The 23,913-nt window shown below is 39.1% G+C and overlaps 1 protein-coding gene across 2 annotated transcripts in view; it reads right to left on the bottom strand.

Moving 5' to 3' along the window:
• LOC148038811 (vacuolar protein sorting-associated protein 2 homolog 3-like) overlaps positions 1 to 19,252 on the bottom strand; it is a 33,333-nt gene extending 14,081 nt beyond the window's left edge. For both annotated transcript variants that reach the window (XM_087674676.1, XM_087674677.1), the window contains exons 1-7: positions 19,033 to 19,252; positions 3,788 to 3,832; positions 3,526 to 3,560; positions 3,370 to 3,420; positions 3,183 to 3,287; positions 2,900 to 2,971; positions 2,533 to 2,604 (exon numbers count right to left, since the gene is read on the bottom strand). In XM_087674676.1, the coding sequence (XP_087530802.1) occupies positions 2,533 to 2,604; positions 2,900 to 2,971; positions 3,183 to 3,287; positions 3,370 to 3,420; positions 3,526 to 3,560; positions 3,788 to 3,832; positions 19,033 to 19,066 (414 nt within the window). In that variant the 5' untranslated portion in view covers positions 19,067 to 19,252. The remainder of the gene's footprint in view (positions 1 to 2,532; positions 2,605 to 2,899; positions 2,972 to 3,182; positions 3,288 to 3,369; positions 3,421 to 3,525; positions 3,561 to 3,787; positions 3,833 to 19,032) is intronic.
• Positions 19,253 to 23,913: the final 4,661 nt, after the last annotated feature.

Below are 23,913 nucleotides of genomic sequence, written 5' to 3' on the forward strand. Positions count from 1 at the left end.
AGTGACCGAATTGTGTAACATCAATACACAAATGAAGAATAATGTGACTAGGGGGAAAAACCTCTCTTACGGAGAGTAAAAAGTGCCCCACTGTCCTACATGCAGATCATTGACACTCCTATGTAAGCATAGGCATGAGTAAAACTCAACAAGATTGATGCCCTAGTTGCTTTCTCTTGGCTCCAAAATTGGGCCTGAGAGGAGGTAATAGGTATGAAGATTAAAAAATGTGCATTACACATAAACCTTCATTAGCTCATTTAACAACCCCAAAACTCATATGCACTTAGTTTGTTTCAATGTCCCATAAGCAAGCTCCCACATTTTTGGTTTGTTCCATCTCTGTAAATAGGAGTGTACTAGGTCACTTGCATCCTTATCATCACTTGACCCCAATTCCATCCTATTCCACTGAGTCTTCATCATCACATGGCTACCAACTCCATCGCCTGCTGCTTCCCACTCTCTTCCAACTGCTGCCATGCCACTTGTTGCTGCTGCCTTCATCATCTAGTGGCTGCCATCATCAATGTTTGGTTTTATCTTGCTGTCATCACCTTGCAGCTGCTGTTGTGGTCATCCTCAGTTGTCACCTGCCCTTTTGGAGGCTCATACAGGCTGCATTCTGCCCAGCTTCTGAGGTCATCATTCAGCTAGAGCTCCATGACCTCAGGCTGCCTGCATTTTGCTGTTTTCAACAGCATGCCTGCTAGTCACTGTCTGCTACAAATCGGACAGCTTTCTTGACTGCCCCAACTCCTGATAGGCTGTTTCCAACTTCTGCCCTATTCATCCAACCATGGTGGACACCTGCATTTTCAAGTTTGATCAGCCGCCCTGTTGCTATACAGTTTCTGGAGGTCACACAGACAACTCCCCTACATGCTGCATTTTTGCTGCCTTCCCACTGCCTTATCAGATTCAGCTCCAACTAGTGGTTTTTGGACTTGGTATCCATCCCTAGTGGATGACACACTCCAACACCTTCCTCAGCCTCAAACCATCAACTGTTGGACGCTCTGCCCTTGAGCATTGTGTACACATTCATTCAATATTCAATCCTTTTTATCTCCATTCTTCAGTTTTGCATGTTGCGTTAGTGTTTGTGTTCATTGTGTTTCATCATGATCATACATTGTGTTTTCTTTTGCAAACCCTAGCATATCTCCACAAGGTGTAACAATTAGGACAAAAGAAGAGTGCCGATGTTGCTTTTGAGGGCTACAAACTAAAACAGGGCCATTGTTTGCCAACCTGACAATCAGTATTCAAGGGTAGGCTAAGGATTTTTTTATTGTACCTCTAAAGTTATGCGTGGCACTATGATCTGCAGTCTCATTTTGATTATCAGCACAAGTTTGTCCACTTTACTCACCCAAGCATTTACAAATCAAATCCAATGCTCAAGGGCAGACTATTCCACTTGTATCTCATATTCAAGTTAAGAACAAAATAAAAATATCTCCTTTTGACTACTTGGTATATGTAAATCATGTAAGTGATTATGTGAATGTGAATTCTCTTGGGACACAAACCTTCTCAATCAGGATAGATCTAAGTTTTTGGATTAGTATGCTGTTATTTTTTGATAAAGAGTTGCCTCCTAAAAAGCCTTAAGTCATTAAATTGAGGTCCTTAATTACCTAAGGGGTTTTATTGTAGAGTCAGCCCACAACAAGAGGAAATTATGAGGCAGGTAAATGAGTAACTGGAAAAGGATTTGAGCCATACTAGCTCATCTGTTCTTTTTGGAAAAAGAAATTACTGCCTATATGCGGACTATAGAGCTCTCTATAGCATCACTATTAAGAATAGATATCTATGATGGTGTCTTGAATAAGTGTCTGATGAAATCTTGTTTTCCCATGGATATTATTCTTCCAGAAAGCATTGGCTGTTAACTTGTACACTTATAGGCAAGATGGAAAAAATTCTGAGATTTCAAAGAATAAAAGAAAAAAATAGAGAAGCAAAATTAAGAAACTTGCATTGTTTTGTGACACATTGATTAGGGTCAACCAACTATCTTGTACGTACTAGGACTGAATGGCCCCATAAATTACAATGCACCACAGTCTCTCTTCTTCAATGCTGACAGTCCTCTCTCCGAAATTTGTTTGTCCTCCATCCAGCATTTGTTTAGATCAGCCTAAGTTTGGGTAAGAGCATAGTAGCATCCATCCATTGCACCTTCAAATTTGTGGCATGTGCTATTGCTAATTAAATTTTCTCCTGCACTTGTCTTTCATTTACCTTCTGTTGTATTGTCTCCCTTCACTCTTGACAGCTATGGTCCATCAACAAAAACAAACTTTTGAAGAAAATCTGTTTGTACACTTTTATAAAAAAGGGACTCTTGCTCTTGTAGCCGATGGTATCACAGTGTAAATCGCATGCAGAAAAGAAACATAAAACTATAAAAAAGAGACTTTTGGTCAGCATTTAGGAGGAGAACTGTGATGGGAATCCAAAAAAAAGGGATGTTTTAAATATGTATCTGAAAATGATAAGAAGAAAACAAAATTCTCCTACCGTCATGTCCATTTGAGCTGACTGCCGCTGGAATTCCTGCATGATTTTTGCCTGCTTTGCTGGTTCCATTTTCTGGTGCACAAAAATGCAAACAAACTCATGCATAAAAACAAGTAAATTTTATATCTGATAATAAATAAAATGTTATACAGAAAAATTCATGCCCCTGAGAAAACAAAACAGTCCATAAACAGGAGAACTACATAAACAGAAAACAAGTTAGACTAATTTCCACTCGCTGTTCTCAGCAGTAGTTGAGTAGCAGACACAGGGCACCTGCAACAATTTTTAACAACTACCTTAAAGCCTGAAACCAACATCCTTATGGTACACCACAAACAATAGCTCTTATGTCAAAACTCCTAACCTTATTCATGGCTGCCATAGCTTTAGTAGCACCCTTTATAGCACCTCCAACTGCAGTGTTTGCATACATTGCCTGTGGATAAATAAGTATACTTCAGTTCTCAACTGCACCATCTCTTCATCATAAAAGCTCTTGATTTGAACCTCGAACTAATGGGTATGCTAAATTATCAAACCCTTGACCACAAACCCTCACCACAAAAAGCTCTTGATTTGAACCTCGAACTAATGGGTATGCTAAATTATCAAACCCTCAACCACAAACCATGTATTTAGAAACCCACCTGGGTATGTGTTGCAACACCCCGCACTTGAGCACGGCTTCCTTGCAGTTTTGCTATTTGCTGTCGCAGTCTTATCAATTGCCTTGCTAATATTTTAATTGCAACCTTGCAAATTAATCATCAAATACCTTTAGATTAACAGCTCAGAAGAAGCAACTTAAAGAACCAAAAGGCCTTCAACACCTACATCATTGCCTGATTTAGCAGTTTTCTTGATTTCAGCGATAAGTTTCTTTTCCTGGGGTCATTCAATGATTAATGGATAACGTCAACTGCAGAAGTAAATTAGAAAGTACCAAACAAAAAGGGGCCATTTCATACAAAACAAGCAATAAACCTCTACCTCAAGCTGTAATGTATTTATTTCACGCTCGATACCTGCAACACATGCCTTATAACTGTCAATCATTCTACTCGTTGAGACCAATGGCCTAGTAAAGATCACAACTTTCCTATAATAGAAGCAGCAGCACGAATTGTCTGACTGTTCTAGTTTGGGATCAAGCTACCTCAATGGCTTATAATATCACAAATGAACAAGCTGAATTTCTGAAGGTACTCACTTACCAGTCTCCTAAGTAACTACCTCTAAAGAAATGGTTTACCTCTGGTTGCAATAGTCATTTCCCGTCTGCTTGTTCGAAGAGCATCTGCAGCAGCCAGCAAGATAAGAGTTCATTATACTTTTGCAAGATTCCAAGTTATCACTGCAGCATCAAACATCCAAAATCTAAGACCACTCGAAGGAACAAACACTGAACCAACAAAGTCTCTTTCCATGTCTCTTATTTTCAATCGTACTTACGACATGTTGTGTTGGACCTCAAGAGTAACAAGATTGAGCTTGTTTCTTGCTAATTTTTAAGGCTTAATTACAGTCATTGGCCATTGATAACATCCATAAAATCCATGAACATAACTGAAAAGTCAATTAAAAATAAGATATAACCCATAAGGCCTGCACAAACACCAAACTAGATGCAATCTCCAGGATGCCTTGCAGGTTGTATTACTCAAAAGTAAAATTACAAGAGCATACTAGCCCCAAGCATGTCACCTCCATCCCATCAGCATCTATATGTCTTTGGTTCTTCAATCCTCAGCCCCAAATTAACAGAGGCAGTGACATAGACTGAAAACAAGGAAACCCTCAATAGACTGCTGCTATTTATGATGGTAAAAAAGGTGTGGGATGCCCCAAAAGTGCCCACATGTTGTGTGCTACTCAGACATACAAGCAGAGAGCATAGTTAGTAATCTGTCCAGAAACAACAGAGCCACCTGAAAATCTTCACAAAGCAATCCACACGCCTGTAGACACAGTCCATGCAGCAAGCTTGAGGGTTGAACAATCTTCCTACACAATCACAAAGGAGAAATTGGGTGAATGCAGCAGCAGGGGATAAGAAAACAATGAGAGGAGGAGGATAACAGCCAACTTCATTGATAGACAACAAACCTCTTATTCACTTGACAGCCCTTTGAAACAGCTTTTGACTATTCAATGTTGGAATTGGCTATGGAGGGAGAAACAAGAGACAGTAGACAGTGATAGTGAGAGTAGAAGAGAGTGCATTCACTCTAGTGAAGCAACTGAATGAAAGTCAACCTTCCAAACACTAACAGAGTTAATTTAACGAACTCTAGGACCTAGTGTCACCACATTAAAGTCCTAACAATGTCCACACCACACTTTGACACTTAAAATAAGTGTCCAAACACCATACGAATTACATCGGGCACTACCTAGAATTGGCAAATTCTAGCACACCCTTGCAGTGCTGCCAATGTGAAGTACAAGGTTCATCAATCACCAAAGGGTAATAAGTTCAAGGACTTGTGTAAAGCCTCAAACTTCTCACATGGTAAAGCCTTGGTGAAAATGTCTGCAACATTTTTCTATGTGGGAACATACATCAAGCTGATCTCTCCTACATAAGTTCTCTCTCTAACATAATGGTAATGAATCTCAATGTGTTTCACGCGAGCATGAAATATAGGATTTTGTGCCACTACAATAGCACTCTGACTGTCCGAGAGAATGGGTGTAGGACCCTCCAACAAAATCTATAGATTGGCTGACAATCTGCACAACCATACACATTCTACTATTGCTTTGAAGGCTACCATGTACTCAAACCTCACAAGACGAGGTAGCCGTTGTATATTGTTTCTTGCCAAGCCATGAAATGCATGAACAGCCCAAAAAGAAATAATGTCCACTAGTAGACTACCAAATATCTAAGTCTCCACCCCAATCTAAATCATTCTAAGCCTGTAACTGCAAGTCTCTGCCCTAGGAAACATCAACGCATACGTCGTGAGTACCTTACAAGTAACAGAAGATCCACTTAATAGCTTGCCAGTGAGCTGCACATGGGCTGTGCATAGCCTTGCTTACCTAAGATATTGCAATTTGTATATTAAGGCGTGTGTTGTAAAGATAAATAAGGCATCCAATGGCATGGCTATGAATTGCTACATCAAACATCTTACTACCATCATGCATAGAAAGCTTCAGCCCGAGCTCAAACCATAGCTGTCAGGTACAAAATGTAAGATATAGTACACTACGATAAAATACGGTACTAAATGATACCTTAAGATTTTATGAGGTACAATACGATATTAGTACAAAAGAAAATTAACTTGATTATTTTGGACTAAAGATAATAGAATAGATGTTTCATGTCTAAATAGCAATGCTATTAGAGTATATAAGATGAATACTTGAGGGTAACATGCCAAAACCTAATGTTGCATGCACCATGTGTTATTGCTACCTACAACTTACAACTACATAGATGGGAGTGGATGCTCATACATGAATAATTATACAAATAAAAGAGGTGTGAGCTTGAGAGAGGATTGAGAGAGAGGGAGAGGCTAGAGAGAGAGAGAGAGAGAGAGAGAGAGATTAGAGGCTTGAGAGAAAAAGAGTGTGAGAAGCTTGAGAGAGAGAGAGAGAGAGAGAGGCTTGGGGAAGAGAGAAATAAGAAAGAAGAAGAAAGGAGAAAGAAAAAAAAGAAAGTTGTAGGCTTAAAGGAGAGGTGGCCAAAAAGTGTCTATTTTCCATAACCCATCATATGAATACATGCCGTACAGATCAATCCATACTACGTACGGAGACAATCCTACTAGCTCTATCAAAGTACTCATAGGTTTACAATCCTACATGTTAAATCTATATAGAAGCTTTTCCGCATACTATGATTGTGACATGATGATAACATGCTAGTTTTGGGTGAACTAAATCCTCATATAGTAATGTAAAAGGCCTATATTTAACATAGCAAATGTATTCTTCAATTCAGCTTTAAAATCTGCAATTCTATCTTCTTTAGGTCTGGTGAGGAGCATAACATCCACATAAAGAATATGACCAACAAGGCCCCTCTTTCCCCCCCCCCCCCCCTTTCATCCTTAATGTATAGAGTAGGAGCAATTGGAATATTCTTGAACCCTTTGCTATTCAGATAAGCATCTATTTTTGAATACCATGAACGAGGAGCTTGTTTCAACAACACATCTAATTGTACTCATGTGGGATGTAGGAACAAAAGTTTCCTCATAATCTATACCTTTTTTCTGAGTATAGCCTTTAGCAACCGAGTGTGCCTTGTACCTGTCAATTGAATCATCAACCTTGCATTTGAGTGTAAAAACACATTAAGGTGCCAATAGACTTCTTGCCAAGTGGCAACTCAAAAAGATCCCAAGTACCATTACTAGCAATGGGTTCCAACTCCTCTTCCATGGCATGCAAATACACATCCTGATGTGTGTCATCGAATGAAGTAGGCTCATCCTCATTCAAAAGTGAGCTCATGAATGTATGCTCATCAAGAAGAGTATCTACTTCCAAATTTTACACACAATGTGTCCCCTTGCATTCTAATCAGCCTATTTACCAACCTTTCTAGTACGTTGAGGTAGAAGAGCATCAATCTTACTCTCCTAGAGAGTCTGTAACAACCTGGAGATTGTTTTTGCTGCATCTACAACAGCTCTTTCTTGCTCAACTACATAGTCCATTACCGAAGGCAAAACATAATCAACCAAGGGCTGATCTGGGCAGATGGAGCAGCAACAACTTGCTGTAATATATTTGTTCCTACATTTACAACAAACTCCAATCCCAATGCAAGTGGCAAAAGACCCTCAAAGACATCACTAGACTCATAGGTGGGTGGCATATCAAACTAATCTTGAGAATAGGCTGCATTTTCAGCAAAAATGGCATCTTTGTTAACAAAAATCTTTTGAGTGCAAGGATCGTACAAAAGGTATATAGGTAAGGTGATCTGTCATGCCATCACCCTCATCCATATGTACATTTGCCAACTTTCTTCTCAAGTAAGAGATTCTAGCCGCATTCCTAGCCACAAACATGTGTTCAAGAGCATTCCATACTGCCTTCGAAGTCTTTTGACGGATAGAGCAATTAAGGACAAGCCTTAGGTATCTTTGCAGTCCCATCTCCTCTAATTGGCTATAGGAGGAATGGGGGCAATTTGTTGTCCTCTAGCACTTCTTCGAGGCATTTGAGGAGCAATCCCTCCCAATGAAACCAACCTTTCTCCTCGGATAAGGTGGTACTAACCTGATTTGACACTAATTACAACAAGTAATTAATCCACATAAATTGAAATGCGCACTTTACCACTTTAATCTTGGACAATGGACAGCCTATTGGTCCTAAAACACCCCTTGCAGTATTTCTTTAGCTTTTATTACAACTGGATGGAGTACAACTAAGATTCTCTAATCCCCTCCACTAATTCAAATGTCTCTTGCTGTCAAAACTAACTAGTAAGCCTTCAAACCAATTTTCCCCTTGGTTTGCTTACGAAATTGGCCTTTACCCTACTCCTTGCAAGACAAATTTAGCCCCAAATTGGCATTGACTAGCTGGCCTCTTGAATCTCCTTGAAATTCTTCAATTTCAGTTGCCAGAATTCAAGTCCTAGGCCCTCAATTCTAAGCACACATCCCCAGGTGGCTGTCAAACCTTGATTTTTGTTGTAAATTAGGGTTCACAATAGAGATTTTCCAATATCTCTACCTTTGATGACTCAAACTATTGAAAAATGCTAAGAGGAGTTTAGAAACAACTATAGAATGAGAGAGAATGTCAAAGAGAGCAATTTCAAACTTCCATTGTAAGAAAATGGAGGAAATCAGTTGTTGCCCTACCTAGACAACCATGAAAGTTGTCTCCACTGATGGAACATACTGAATACGATCTTGTTTGGCTGAAACAGCCCTCAAGCTGCCACTATGGCAGCCTTCTCTCTCTCTCTCTAAGCTTGCACAAGACTCTCTCTCTCTCTCTCTCTCTCTCTCTCTCTCTCTCTCTCTCAACCTCAAAAACGTCTTTCCCACTTGCATGGGTAAGTTTTGCCAAGTGGCAACCTTCTAATCCCATTTTCAAGCATTATCCATCTTATTCAATTAATTTTCAAAATATTAATTCTGAATATTAATTTAATAATTATTCTCATAGTTGGATTCAAATGTGTATGATTCAGCATATCAGATGTCTATAAACATCTGGTATTCAAACGTATGAAAAGCCATTTCATACTTGTCAATTTTTTGGGTTATTAAAAAATAGCTCCCAACTTGTCAAAATTGCTACTTTTTGCTTGGTGACATTTTTTGCTGCAATCTCAATATTTTCCCATGTAGATTATCTGCATATGCAGCCTACACACCTCAGCCACTGTCCGCGTGCAACCAACAAGATCAATCATCAGCCTATGCACTGTGCAAAACCAAGGCAGCATATGCAGAAATTCAAATTTAGGGTAGTGTGCTCAGCATGTGGAAACATAGGATAGCATGTGCGCAACCCATGCATATTGCAATGTGCTAATTGTTGAGTGCTCAGCCTCATCCTCTCCCTCTCTCCCATGCTGTAGTTCTAAGTGCTCTATAGCCTGCACTCCTCTAAATTCATACAATTCCCTTGTTAAATTTCATTGTCTTTTATGCTTGTTTTTTAGAGTATAAGCTTTGTTGAAATATTTACAATTCCTACCAAGGTTCAACTTATCATTCTTACATATTTCTAGTTTTTAAAGCAAAAATTTAGGGCAACATATGATTCAGCCCACAAGTCTGAATCATACTTTCATACTTGTACACGTATGAAAGTATGAAACGTATGTTGTCAACTATGATTATCTAGTACCCAAAAATAAAAAAAATCCACCAGCCAATAATTAAACTAGCTAGGCCAACTTGTCTCCCAAGTGTCCCTAAGCAGTTATTCATCCCTAGACTAGCATTAATTAATTAATTAATCTCTTGTCTCTAATGTCACCATTGACTTCAGTGGCCAATAAATTGGTCTAGATTCAAAGTTGACACTGGGTACCACCTAGTACCTGTTAGACATAACTTACTATAACTTTTGCCTTTAGCACCAACTAATATCTCGAGGTCCTAGGTTCCATAGATGGCTAGTGATTCCTTGATTACAACTTAGTTACAACAATAACATTTATTACAAAACTTAGAAATGCAAAATAGCTTACAATCTTGAACAATGAACAACCTGTTGGCTCCAAAATTGACACCCCTTTCAATATTTCTTTAACTTAATTGAAGAAGAAGTTGATGTACAATGGGATTCTGCCAATCCCTTTCGCTATTCCAACTTGCCTTGCTGTCCAAAATGACCAACAAGTCTTCAATCTGATTTGCCCCTTGATTCAAGCAGTCAATTGGCCTTCACCCGCTTTGATGGAGATGTGTCCCAAATTCATTGATTTGCTAGTTCCTCCACCTGAATTTGAATAAAAACAGCTTAAGCCCTGTTAAATCCAAGTCTTGGAACTTCCAATTTCTGGCACATTTCCTAAGGCTGCTGCTAAACCCTAATTTTTGCTGCAGATTAGGGTTTATAACAAAGAAATCTGAAATTTCTCAATTGTTGGTGATCTCAATGCCGCACATCTGTGAAAAAGCTAGGAGATAAGAGAGAATGCTAAGGAGAGAGAAAATTCAGATTTTCTTTGCGAAGAACTGAAGAAAATCGATCATTTATTGCTATTGCCCTATCTCAACAGCTTGTAGATACAAAGAACTAAAGAAAATAAGTCATTTATTGCTGCTACTGCCCTGTCTCAACAGCCTGTAGATGTTGTCACTTGTTCTTGATTGGTCTTCTCCTACCCCTGGCTACCTCAAAAGGTCCTCCAATGGCTGCAAATCAAACTAGCAGCATCTCCTCCCTCTCTCTTGCAAGCTAAATACACTAAAATGCCTCTCTCCAACCTCTAAAGACGTTTTTCAGTCTTACATGGGCATTTTTAACAAGTGGCAACCTTCCCAAATGGTTTTTTCAGTATTATCCATAATTAAATATTAATTTTCAATCTTTAAGTACTGAAAATTAATCTAATAATTATTTCAATGTCCAAAAAAATAATCTAACTGGCCAATAATTAAATTAGCTAGGCAACTTCCATTCTCGAGTGTGTCTGCGTCATCTTTAACCATCAGATTGGCGTTAGGTACCATTAAACGCTACTTCTATAGTGTCACCAATTGACACTTTGTGCCAAATGAATGACCTAGGCTAACAACAAGTACCAAATACCACCGAGTACCTGTGCAGCATAACTTATAGTAACTTTTGCCTTTGACATCCCGTGATTTCCTTGGGTCCCAAGCTTGTAAATTTACTCAAACCACAATTACACTTCACATGTGCAACATTTACTTTGACCATGTGATTAAAAATTAATCTACATGTTAAGTGAGGTTTTAAAGATACATGTCCTCATGACAAGGAACCACTGCAACTACATACTTACAGTGATTCAAATTGGACTGGAGATTTTGATTCACGTTACTCTACGAGTAGAAACGGTTTCTTTCTTAGCTGATCTTGCATCTCTTGGCTTAGCAAGAAACGATCCATTATTGCCACATTGTCTTGTGAAGCTAAATACAAGGCAACTTTCACTAACACAGTTGAATGTGTATGACTGAGACGTTTGTTGGCTGATTTTGATGTATCTGTCACGGAGTCTACTCCCTTGTTTATTGACAGTCAGAGTGTCATTGCAGTGGCACAGAACCTAGTGTTTCATGCACGCACAAAACATATAGAGATCCACTATCACTTTGTCATAGAGAGGCTACATGCCGGAGATATCAGCCTTGTCTATTGTCCTACCACCAGCAATATGGCAAACATTTTCACCAAAGCTCTTCCTCGTGACAAATTTAAAGCATTTCGCAATGCTTTAAATTTGATCTCCCTTGGTAGATGATCCTTGTATGCTGATTACTTTTCACTCTCCAAAGGGGCTTGTTGGATTTGACTCAGCGATAGGTCACTAGGGCACTTTTTACTCTTCTTACGAGAGGTTTTTTTCTTCAATTACATTATCTTCTATTTTATATGCTTATGTTACACACTTCGGTTGCTTATCGTGTTTTACACCTTTCAAGTGTAAATGCATATTAACAACCCTAAGATTTAAGGGTTGTACTTTGTACTTTCATTACACTCTTGGCAATTGCATTGGGAGTCGTGTTGTGTCTTCACTCTCTCACTCTCTACTGTCAACTGTGTACTCTCAATTGTTGAGAGCTTCCATCTCTATCCCTCACAATCTTGAAGAGACAACTGTCCCTATACTTGTCACATGTAGCTCCTACTTTCCACTTTTAAGCACCCAAGCCTCACATCTATATATTCAAGGTCTCTCTCTTCGTTTTGAATAAGCTCTCACACATGCTTTGTACTCTCCTATCTATCACTCATCCAAGAAGCACTTTCTATTTAGCTTAATCTAGTCCAAGCACAAAAGAAAAAAATCAACTTTCTGCTCAAAGTATACAGAAATTGAAGTTTCAAAATCCTAAATTTCAGTATTGCAATAAATCAACCTTTATATATGGTTCAAGTGCCTGGTATCCCTAGTTTATTTCAATAAATTCCTATAAAGAGAAAGGGCCAGTTTCCCTCGCAACATGGTGTCGACTCTCTTCTCTTACTCACTCTCCCTCTATCTTCTAATTTTCATAGTGATAATTGATCAAGTTGGTTAAGTTCAAAGCATTGTCGTTCTCACATTCTTCCCCATAATTACATTGATATTAAAGCGAAGGCTTCTTTTTTTGTAAGAACTTTCTTAGGGCAACAAGATCTTTGGGCCCAACTTTCTCACCATGTCAAGAGACAATGAGAAGAATTTAGGTAAATTACTAGAAGACTCCCAACACTTTTTATCTATATGCTTCTTTGATAAGAAGATATAAAGATACAAGGAGCTGAAAGCAAATCCAAAAATTCAAGCTTTAATGGAGAGGACTAAAGCATGGATTGAAGCGAAGGTCTTTGAAAATTTCTTATCGAGAAGGCTCTTGAACAAATGGTATTACAACCGCAAAGGCCTATCTCAACATAAAAGGTATCAATGTTATTGATGCAACTAAGCCTATGAAAGGTAACACATCACTTATCATTTGAGGATCCATCCAACCGGTGACTTCAAAGTTCTCATCATACGCAAGCTACCTCCTTTTATCCCAAGAATCCATTGATGGAGAAGAGCAAGGAGAAAGTCAAAGAATCAACTATTTCCATGGTAGTTGAATCTCCAAAGATGCTTTTGGCAAAGAAAAAACTATACTAAAAGAGACTTTAATCTTGGGGAGAAAAGCGTCAAGTTTGAAGTTTTCTATGGTAAGAGAAATTCTCAAAAAGTTGTATCTTTTACTAGATAGTTTCATATTGCTTTTAATGGTTAAGATTATATAGAAAAATCAAATATTAAAATGTTTAAAATGTATTTAGAGGATATTGGTTTAAATTGATAACTCAAAGTTGTTCAAGAGGGAAAGAAACTCAAGTCTTAAAAAGACTTTAAGGAGACGTTCAACAAGAAGTTTCTGTCTTCATCCTTTGAAGCCGATGTGCAACAAGAATGGAATGAGGTCAAGCAAAGTCAAGGAGACAATGTTTAGACATATATCAGCAGGTTTATAGCTGTTTCTCTTAAATTTACATGTCTTAATGAAGTTCCTTCTGTTTGGTCTCATCAACGTTCCTGCAACCTTTAATAGAATGATAAAAAGAATCTTTAGAGCACACCAAAAGTTTACAAATAATTTCTTTGATAATATTTTGGTTCATCCAAAGATAAAGAAGAGCATAAGCAACACTTGAAAACAATGTTTTAAAAACTCTATAAACACAAACTTTATGTGAATGGCAAAAAGAGTAAATTTTTCCAAGAAAAAGATCACTATTTGGGCCATATTGTATCCAAAGATGAAACTCGGATGGATCCAGAAAAGACCAAGGCTGTTGTAGAATGGCCAAAATTAACCAGAGTTCATAAAGTTCGAAGTTCCTTGGGATTATGCTCTTATTATAGAAGACTCATTAAATGGTTTGCATTGGTTGCTAGACCATTGCATGATTTGACCAAGAAAGTAATGGCATTCTAATGGACCAAACTAGAAAAGAAAGCTTTTGAAGCTCTAAAGTTCTATATTAACAAAGGATATATTTTGATTATACCTAATTTGTTAAAACCTTTCTTTGTGAAATGTAATGCTTCAAGAGACTGCATTTGTGCAATCTTAAACCAAAAAGAGCATCGAGTTACTTATGCAAGTAGAAGGTTGCAAAATGCAGAAAAGAATACTACTATCTATAAAAAGGAGTTAATGGCTAACATTTAAGCTTTAAAAGATCTCTTATGTCATCAAAAATTGATTTTTTATAATGGAGAATAAGTTGTGCATTACTAAAATTTCAAGCATAAAATAATAAAAAATTGTCATACTGCTATTACATGGCTCATCATGGTATTTTGGCCACAACCAAGGCACCTGAAATATATCTCTTTTCGCCAAGTCTTCGAAGAGACATTAAACAATTTGTTAAATAATGTCTTATGTGCCAAAAGACAAAGTTTGATAGCCAAAAGCCTACAAGGCTTTTACAGCCATTACTAATCATAAGCCAACCTTAGAAAAGCAATGCTATGGGTTTTATTTTTTGCTTGTCAAAATCAGTAAACAGAAATGATGATATATAGATTGTTATTGACAGGTTCAACAAGCAGAATCATTTCATTCAAGTCAAGAAGACTATCAAGTCTCAATATATGGCTAGAATATTTATTCAACAAATCTTCAAGCATCATGGGTTACCACAATCCATTATGGATGATAGAGATCCATAAACCACTAGCCTCTTTTGGCAAGCTCTTATTGAAAATTTAGATATAAAGCTCACTTTTTCTCCTCCTTATCATCCTCAAACAGATAGTCAAAGTGAGATAGCTAATCTCACAATATTGGATATGTTGAAGAGTTATTGCCATGAAGCCAACCAATAATCCAAAAAGTGTTTACCTTTGGTAGAATATGACTATAACAACATAATTCATACTTCTATAGCACCATTTGAGATCATATATGGAAAACCACTCTTACTACCTATTTTCAAAGTAAAGGAGGAGAGATTTCATGCCAATGAGTTTGTGTATGATATGAATAAGCTTTTGCCCAAGTCAACGAGCTATCCAAATATCTCAAGAAAAACAAAAAATACAGCAAATAAGGATTGAAGGCACTTGGTTTTACAAGAAGAAGATTGGGTGTGGCTGAAATTTAACAAAGTTTATTTAAGAAGCTCTAACAAGCCTTCATACCAAGTCATTAAGCTCACAGCAAGAAATTATGGACCATTTCAAATCACTAAAAAGATTAATGATGTTTGTTACAGATTACAACTTCCAAAGCATTTGAGAATTTACAATGCTTTTTATATCCATCTTCTAAAGTCTTGTAAACAGCCTCTACCATTGAAACATGTAATAGAGGATCCACCTGAAATAGATAAACATGAAAAAATAATTTAACCAAAGTAAATAGTATTTTATATAATCAAGAAACAAGAAACAATTATTTTGAGAAACTGAAAAGTGAACACTGCACAAAGAACTCGAAGAGATGCTCAGGAAATAAAATCCATACACCAAGACATGCGACAATGTGAAAACAATAGTGAGTCACCTGCTCTGTGGACACCGGTACTACCTCCCTCTCCACGATAGAACCTACTGCTATAGAAGTATTCAAAGTGATGAAAATTACAAAGAGAGAACACCTGGCCCATAAATAGACCTTCAACATGAACTGGTCGGCCAGCAAATAAAGGCTAACAAAATACAGGTCAACCATAAGAAATGATCAATCGGTCATCAAACCAAGCGCCAAAAATGCAATGACTACCTCATGAAGAAAAGAAATGTGCCCAACCCATTGGGACATACATAGGCTTGCATATGGATTAACAATATCAACTAACAAAATAAGACTCAAAAAAAATCCGATCGCGCAGCTATAAATAAGGCCATTAATGCAAGTCGGCTAAGCTAAAATATGCCACCAACATAAAATAGAAATATCCAAATATTGAGGCAATAACTTGCTCCCACAGCCTATGAAATGTACTATAATAACACTCTCTCAGATCATGGGTGATGAGTACAATAAGCTATATAATGATGAAAGGCACACCATAGTCCATAATTCAATGACAATTAGATAGGACAATTAATACCCAAGCAATGGGTGGTCAAGCCACCACCATGGTGCCTTGGAAAGACACTAATGTCAATATTGATCATACCAATACCTCACCGTAGAGAGTAAAAATAGCTAAATTTCAATGCCTTTTGTCAACCAACTCCGTGGAAAGCACATCATGACAATGGATTCCCCTCTTCATCCAACAAATCATCAAAGTGTCCCCTCATGTGGGGATAGACTAGGAGCAAAGACCACTCTCTCCTCTCCCATCCTCAACCTATATAGCAAACAAGCTCCAAGATTTGAATCTGCTAGACTTTATCAAGGCCTATAGAAAGTCATACTCGAGGTCCACCACACATGCATATGGATGAGGTTTACATGCCCCACCACCCCACTCACTCTGTGGCATTTGAGAGTCATGAGGGATGACAAAACCAATAGGGCTAAAAGAATGATTCCTGAGCCACCGCAACCTTGGCCATATGGCTGGAGTCCATGTCGAAGCCGGAGTATAATGAAGAATCGGAGGAGTCCTTGCTCTTATTATCCTTCTTCTATTCCTATAATACCCCTAACTTCTTGCAATCCTTGTGGAGGTGCCCCTTCTTGCCATAGAAGTAGCACTGACCCTTCTTCTTCTTCTTCTTTTGGGTGTCACCCCTCTATGAAGCAACTAAATCTCTCAAATGAGGACCGTCAAAATCATATGGCAGCCTCCCCTATAATCATAGAGCAAATTCATACTCAACTAGTATAGGTGTCATGTGTTGGAAATTGACAGAGGTATTTAACATCGTAAGGCATTTGGAACACCATCAAACTGGCTTTGGGTAGAGTGGACTATATGTTGCAAAGTTAATCCTACATCTCTGTTAGTTGAAGAATGAATGACTGAATTATATTAGGCATTTCAAATTTGATATTCTATGATTGGCCATTAAGGATAACAGCTCCCATGGTCAACAAAGCCTCATACATAAGCTCGAGCTTGCCCCACAACTTGCAAGATATGCCACAGGAGGTAACCATTGATAGGACTTCTTTCAAGATACATCAAATAAGTGTTTAGTGCTTTGGTATTGTTGCAATCTAGTCTAGAACTACTTCCTCATAGCTCACTTCATCTTGATTGGATGGAAGAGAAGAGGGTAATTGAGGGCACAAGGTAGAACCTAAAACAACGTACTGGAGATGTTCTACACAAACCACGCTTTCATTACCACACTCCAAGTTAGATGGTCACGGCCTTTAAGCCTGTCATCAATGTTACAACATGCAGGAGCCATCAATGCTAAGAAGATAAGTAAGAGTTTTAGAGTGAATACTTGGGGCACTTTTGGTTAATCAGCCCAATAGCATGAGTTCAACAATTCAAGCAAAAGATAATAAAGACAAGAGGAATGGTATACGAAGTGACTGTAATGAACCAAGGCACAACAACAAACACATGTGAACCTTCCCTTGGGTGTGTAAGTCAGGCCGAAATAAAATGCGAAAAAACAAAACATGCAAGCGATCAAAGATTGGCGCTTGCAAAACAAATAGCAACTATTATATAAAATAGGAAAACATCAGCAGCTGATTGAAAAAGATGGCTGGACTGATCGAAACCAAGGGTGCAGCAATGGAAACACAAGAAATAGCTATCAAAACGCAAGTTAAACAAGCTGCCCAGCAAGCTGTAGAATGATGAACCCAGGCCAGTTGGATAGGAACAGTGACAAAGCACAAGATTTCAGCAATCCAACAGGATGATTCAAACCTGAAACAGCAGTGAACGAGAACCACAATGCTTGAGCTCTGATACCATGTCAGACAGGTGTGGAAACATGAGCAAAGCAATGGAGTTGTATACATAAAGAATTGAACAAAAGAACAAAAACACATGAGCTCAGAAATAATGAACTTGGGAAACATAAACCATTTACCAAAGCATGAGAGTGTGTACAACCACAGGGGCTGTGGGCAATCAGCAAAGTGCTCCCAACTCCCCTTCTCTAGGAGGATGCTGCATGCATGGATGAATGAATGATGATATGGAGGAGAGGTGGCCTATAAATAGGCAAAAATGGGACAGTAAAGTATCAGGTTGGCAAGCCATAAATGAGGCCATTAATGCAAGTCAGCCAAGCTGAAATATGCTGCCCATGTAAAATAGAGATGCCCAAATGTTGAGGCAATAAACTGCCTGCACAACCCATGAAGTGTACCGCTATCCCCATAATGTCCCCAGCTGACTCAGTGAAAGGACTCAAAAGCAGGAGATAATGTGAGAGAAACTAGGAACACCATCTCAGATACAAATCCCCAAAGGGTCCGGACTCCACTCCCAAAGAAGTTTTACAAAACAAGCCTCTATAGTAGCCTACAACTCCACCTCGAGGCTCCAAGAAACGTCTCTGATCCAAGAAGTAGTCATGGAGAATCATTGTAAATACTTATCCGAATGCAAAAGTGAAAAGCTTTTACTTGAGAAGGCATGATCACCTACAATCCATCTGTTAAAGGTAGTTGGCATGAAGGGAACTCTAGAAAGTAGCTTCCATAGCAGATCACTAAAAGTCCTCAAGATGGGGACTTGTATCCGACATGCACTCTAAATCTACACCAATTACAGCAAAAGAAACAATCTTTATATGAGGATTAATAATCCAGTCAGGTGTGTATATATCACATAAGTAAGCCACGAAGTGCTATCTGCCACAAAAGGAAGCCCCAAGTCTGAAGAGAACTGGAAGAGCCCCACGACAAGGAAGAACTATAATAGTCCAAAACTTGTGCCTAGAACTTCAAAGACTGGATCCCGGCCAGTGCACACACACCTGTAATTGGTGAAGGAGGGAAATGCAAGTGTATAACATTCAGCAGTTCAGCGAACCAATCAAGATCTGGATGGTCACAACTTCTTGGGGCTCTTGTTGATGAGTGTGTATGGTGATTGCTAGTGATTTTCGGGCTCTTCCTCTTCGGGATGTTCATGGTGCCCTAGGGCTAAAATTTTTAGCTTTGGAATAAGAATGAGTGGACTGTATATGGAGACCTTGGCCATTATGGCAAACCTTGGTCTTGCACTCTTCCCGCATAGACACTGATCCTCAATTTTTTGATGCAGGCGAACTCTCCTTATACAATGCAGGTGAATCGCGCTCTCGCTTGCAGCTTCTTGTACCAGGCAAGTCTCAATCCTGGTGAAATGTATCTCGACGGCACAATTTCAAAATGGCTGTTAAAATTCCTTCGCAGCACAGCATATTGAGAGGGTAGCAAGACGCACCTTTCGAAGTCTCCTTCTTCTTGAAGATGTTCATGTTGCCAAGGGTCCGCGTGAACTGATACTGCAACAAAGCTAGCGCCAGGAGAGGAGGTGCATATAACGGTCTGGAGTTGAAGGGAAGCTCCGCGCTATCATGAACATGGGCTCCATCTCGATGAGAATTATGACGATGACTCGATGAAGGTGGGAGCAGCTACTATTCGGGTAGTATTCGCATCTTTTTACTTTAACATCCGACAGGAGCTTTTATATTCAAAAGCTGATAGCTATCTCACAATATACAAACTAGGTGCTCCAAGCCTACGTTTTACGTGCCCAAGCCACCGTCCACGCTCGGCTCGGCAAAGAGTACCATTGAACATGCCTACACACATATTTTCTACACATATGACCTCTGTTCTGACAACAATAACCCATGTTCTCAACAGCACTAAGCAAGCATAGAGAGGCTCTCTCTCTCTCTCTCTCTCTCTCTCTCTCTCTCTCTCTCTCTCCGCACGTTGCCACGGTTGCCTATGTATGATTCATTGCTCCTTGCTCGTGTTACTTGAGTTGTAGGGGGCACCAACTAGGTGGCAATGAGCTAGTAAGGCATACTGGGCAACATGCCACTCTCATAGAGAGAGAGAGAGAGAGAGAGAGAGAGAGAGGTAGCAATGATGTTGCAAGCAATGCACTATGCAAGACGAGGGTGGGCGATGGTCTCCTAGGGAGCCTTGGTGGCATGGCATGTTCCTCTAAGCAAAGCAATGGTTTAACCATGGTGGCAAGCGAGAGAGCAAAGACAGAGAGAGATTAAGTTATCATTAACTCAATATACCTAATACCTGCATATTTCAATATGTGTATATGTGTATTATACTACTATATTATTTTTGCTATAGGTTTGGAAAGCCCCGAACTTCTAGAGGACTTGCCGAACCTATCTTATTTTCTAAACCTCCCTTTTTCAATCAAAACCCCCTCCTCTCCTCTCTTTCTCACTTATAATCTCTCAATTTCTCTTCCCCCTCCCTTTTTTTTTATTAAAGCCTCCCCCCTCCTCCCCTCACCTCCATTTTTTTAATTAAAGCCCCCTCCCTTCTCTCTCACTTATAATCTCTCTCTTTCTTTTCCCCCTCCCCTTTTTAATCAAATTCCTCCCCCTCTCTCTCTCTCATGTGTAGGGCCTAGGTTCTCTCTCTCTCTCTCTCTCTCTCAGTTAGATTAATTTTTTTTAATTTAAAATTTTTAATTAAATATTTTTTAATTTAAAGTTTTTCGAACATAATTTTTTACACACTTTGAGAGGGAGATAGAAGAAGAGAGAGAAGAGGAATAAAACGAAGACGACTAAGAGAGGAGGGGGGAAAGAGGAAAGAGAATAGTCTTTATTTGATTTACGTTTTTCTTCACCCCCTCCCCCCTCTCTCTCATGTGTAGGGCCTAGGTTCTCTCTCTCTCTCTCTCTCTCTCTCTCTCTCTCTCTCTCTCTCTCTCATAGTTAGATTAAACTTTTCTAACTATGAGAGAGAGAGAGAGAGAGAGAAATATACAAAGAGCAAAAAAGAAAGAAAGGAGGGAGGGAGAGAGAGGGGGGAACAAAGAGAAAGATTTATAGAGAGAGGAAATATAAAATTTAAAAGAGAGAGAGAGAGACAGAAAAAAGGAAAAGAGATGAGAGGGGGGAGAGAGACAGAGAGAAGAAAAAGAGAGTGAGAAAATAAGAAGAAAAAGAGAGAGAATTGGAACACAAAGAGAGGAAAGATCAAATTTAAAAGAAAGAGAAAAGAAAAAAATTTAAAGAGAAAAGAAGAAAAAAAATGAAAAAAGAGGAGAGAGAATGAAAAGAGAGGAGAGAGGGGGGAGAGAGAGAGAGAGAGAAAGAGAGAAGAAGAATAAAAAGAAAGAGGAAAAGAGGAAAAGAGATGAGGAAAAAAAAGAAAAGAGAAAAGTTTTTTTTAAATTTAAATGTTTTTTGAGAGAGAGAAGGAGAGGGGAAAGAGACAGAGAGAGAGAGAAAGAGAGAGAAAATATAAAATTTAAAAGAGGGAGAGGGAGAGAAGAAAAATGAAAATTAGGAGAAAGTGGAGGAGAAGAAAAAGGGGTGGAGAGAGAGAGGAGAAGAAGAGAGAGAATATAAACATAAAGAGAGAATTATATATAGGGAAAAGATAAAACTCACATACTTTAAGAGAGACTGAGGGGGGAGGGGAAGAAAGTGGAAGGAGAGAGAGAGAGAGAGAGAGAGAGAGAGAGAGAGAGAGGGGACATGTAGAGAGGATTGTAGAGAGAGGAAATATAAAATTTAAAATGGAACTGGGAGATGGGTTGACAAAGCCTAAGGTGTTGTCCCACACTTGAGGACACAGTTCGAGGAAGAGGGAGGTGCTATGCATGACTTAGGGACACATGTCTATCATAATGTCCTGCCCTTGATGTGCCCTAAGTGCGTTAAGTGGAGAGGGACTAGGGATTTGATGGTCCCTAGGTGCAATGTTCATGGCACTCATACATCATAAATAAATAAATAAGTTGTTTTGTTTTTTTCCTTTTTCTCTCTCTCTCTCCCCCTTTCCTTCTTTCTTTCTTTATTTCTTCTTCTTCTTCTTTCCTTCTTTTTTTCTTTTTTAAAATAAAAATAATAAAAATAAATTACAAGGGATGATGCTAAGTTGAATCACATTCTCCTTTAGGGGTAGAGCTGGTTGGAGGTTTAAGCAACCTACTTAGGAAGGATTTGCTTAGCATATAGCTTTTTAAGTTAACCCTCATGTTTAGAGGTGTAGTGGATAAAAGTGGGTGGTTATACCTTGTGAACTGACTATCACTCATGTCCTCTAGGAGGTTCATACAAAAAGTTGACAATAAAGATAGCCCTCATCATGAATCTAGTCATACCATAACTATCTATGCCCACATTTATATAAAAAAAGAGGGGCAATAGTCGCTCTTTCTTTGCTGCTAGCTTTTGCTTAAGAAGTATCCTTAGGAGACATAGAGAGTTACAAGTGATGATAAATGATTGATCTGGATATGAAGAAAATTCCTTAAGGAAGTGTTCAATAGATGGGTGAAGATCATTTTCATTGAAGATCATACACTCCTCAAGGGTTGTGGCATTAACATTGTAGATTCGAGGGAAATCGTACATTCCATGCACCTCCGGATCAAAATCTACTCTGAATCTCCTTGGGTAGGGCATGTAGGTCAGATTATCCCTTTCATATGGCAATGTGTAGCAGAAGGCCATCCATGCATCCATACTATCATCCCATATATTTCTTCTCCACTTTGGCTAGGATTCATTGCCCTTGACTATTCTAGGCTCATCCATCACTTTGTCCTCCTAATATCTGGTGGGTTTCCTTTGCCATAATGTTGGGTGCTTTACTCTTTCCTTTAGCCACCTTTTGCTCAACTGCATTGAGAGTTTGATCTTTCGTGTTGCTCCCATAGGGACAATTCTCATGCCAATTGACTGGTAAGCTGTCTTGTCGCTGAGGGATAGGGACTTTAGGCACTCTGGCTGAGGCTTGGCACTGAGCTTTCTCTATCCACTTCTACTTGAGATTCAGGTTATGGATGTGGGCTTGGTGCATTAGGGTGCACTTCCTCATCATTTTGCTACTCAAAATGAGGTCCTTCTTCTAGATTTGGATCTATTACAGGCTCCCGAGTGGGGGATTGTGTTGCTTGCTGCTCTTGTTCCCCAAACCCCAACAGGTCGAGCTCTTCCCTAGACAATCCTGTCTTGATCAGATGATCTCTTTGCTCTTCTATGCTTAGGCTGGTGTGTTGGCTCTAGGTGTCTTTTCATGGAGGCTGTATCTTAGTGTTGTCCTTGTGAGTTCTAATTTTATTTTGAGCCCTTCAATTGTCTTTTCTCCTTAAACTTGAGTGACATGCAGCACAATGTTTAATAAGGCTTCCTACTGTGCTAGCATCCTTGTCTCTATCACTTTTTCTTTTGCTTCAGCTATTATGTGCTCACTTTCTGCTAGTGTTAGATGCTCTGCCAAATCTTTGATTCAAGCCTTGTTCCTTTCTGCCTATCCTTCAGCTCTCTCTTTTATCTGTTCAAGGCTTCGGTTCTGCTCTCGTGAGAGGGTAGTTACCATTTGCTCTTGCTCTTTCCATATCACAAGCATCCTTACTTTGTCTTGGCCCTAGTGTTCCACCTTAGGATGCCTTGCTCATGGAGTGCTGCCTAGAGTTGATTATGCAACTCTACCATCTTCCTCATGGTCTCTTCATCTTTTTGCATCTTTGTGGCATTCAGCTCTTGTCTCGGCTCCTCTCTTTGTCGCTTCAACTCCTTGTTCTCTAACTCTAGACACTTATTTTCCTTGGAGTTTAAGGCACATAGTTGCTCTAAAGTCATGTGGCTTTCCCTTTCTTCTTCGTATAGGTCCTTCAAATTTTCTTCACCCTGTCTTGCCTTTAAGGCCTCTTTCAGTGTTGTCACTTCCCTAGTGTATATCGTCATTTACCTTGTTTTTCCTAGTTGAAAGGTTGCAAAAGCCTCCTTTTCTACTTCTAGCTTGGTGAGCACTGTTTTTTGTTCCTCATTCATTCTCTCACACTACTTTGGAGCTCATCGTACTCTTCTGTGTTGTGCACTATTGACCGTACCAAAGTGGTAGATACCTCAAGTCATGGAACCTTTGGACCTTGGCGGGATTCTGCATCGGCTGTGTTACTGGTCTCTTGGCTCCTACCATTGGGGCCCCTTTTGATGCAGCTGGTGCTAGCTCATGCACTTTGCCTAATAATTATTGCACCCATTCCATCATGTTACTTTCATTAACCACCGCTTCTGTGGATCCTTGTGTTGGGGTGGTTGTGGTAGGCATGACTAATGGCATTTCATGCATGGGGGCCTTTCCCTTACCTTCCACC

Source organism: Lygodium microphyllum, chromosome 3 (assembly GCF_053477565.2).
Source record: "Lygodium microphyllum isolate KBCC chromosome 3, Lygodium_microphyllum_v1.1.10, whole genome shotgun sequence".
NCBI classification, from domain to species: domain Eukaryota; kingdom Viridiplantae; phylum Streptophyta; class Polypodiopsida; order Schizaeales; family Lygodiaceae; genus Lygodium; species Lygodium microphyllum.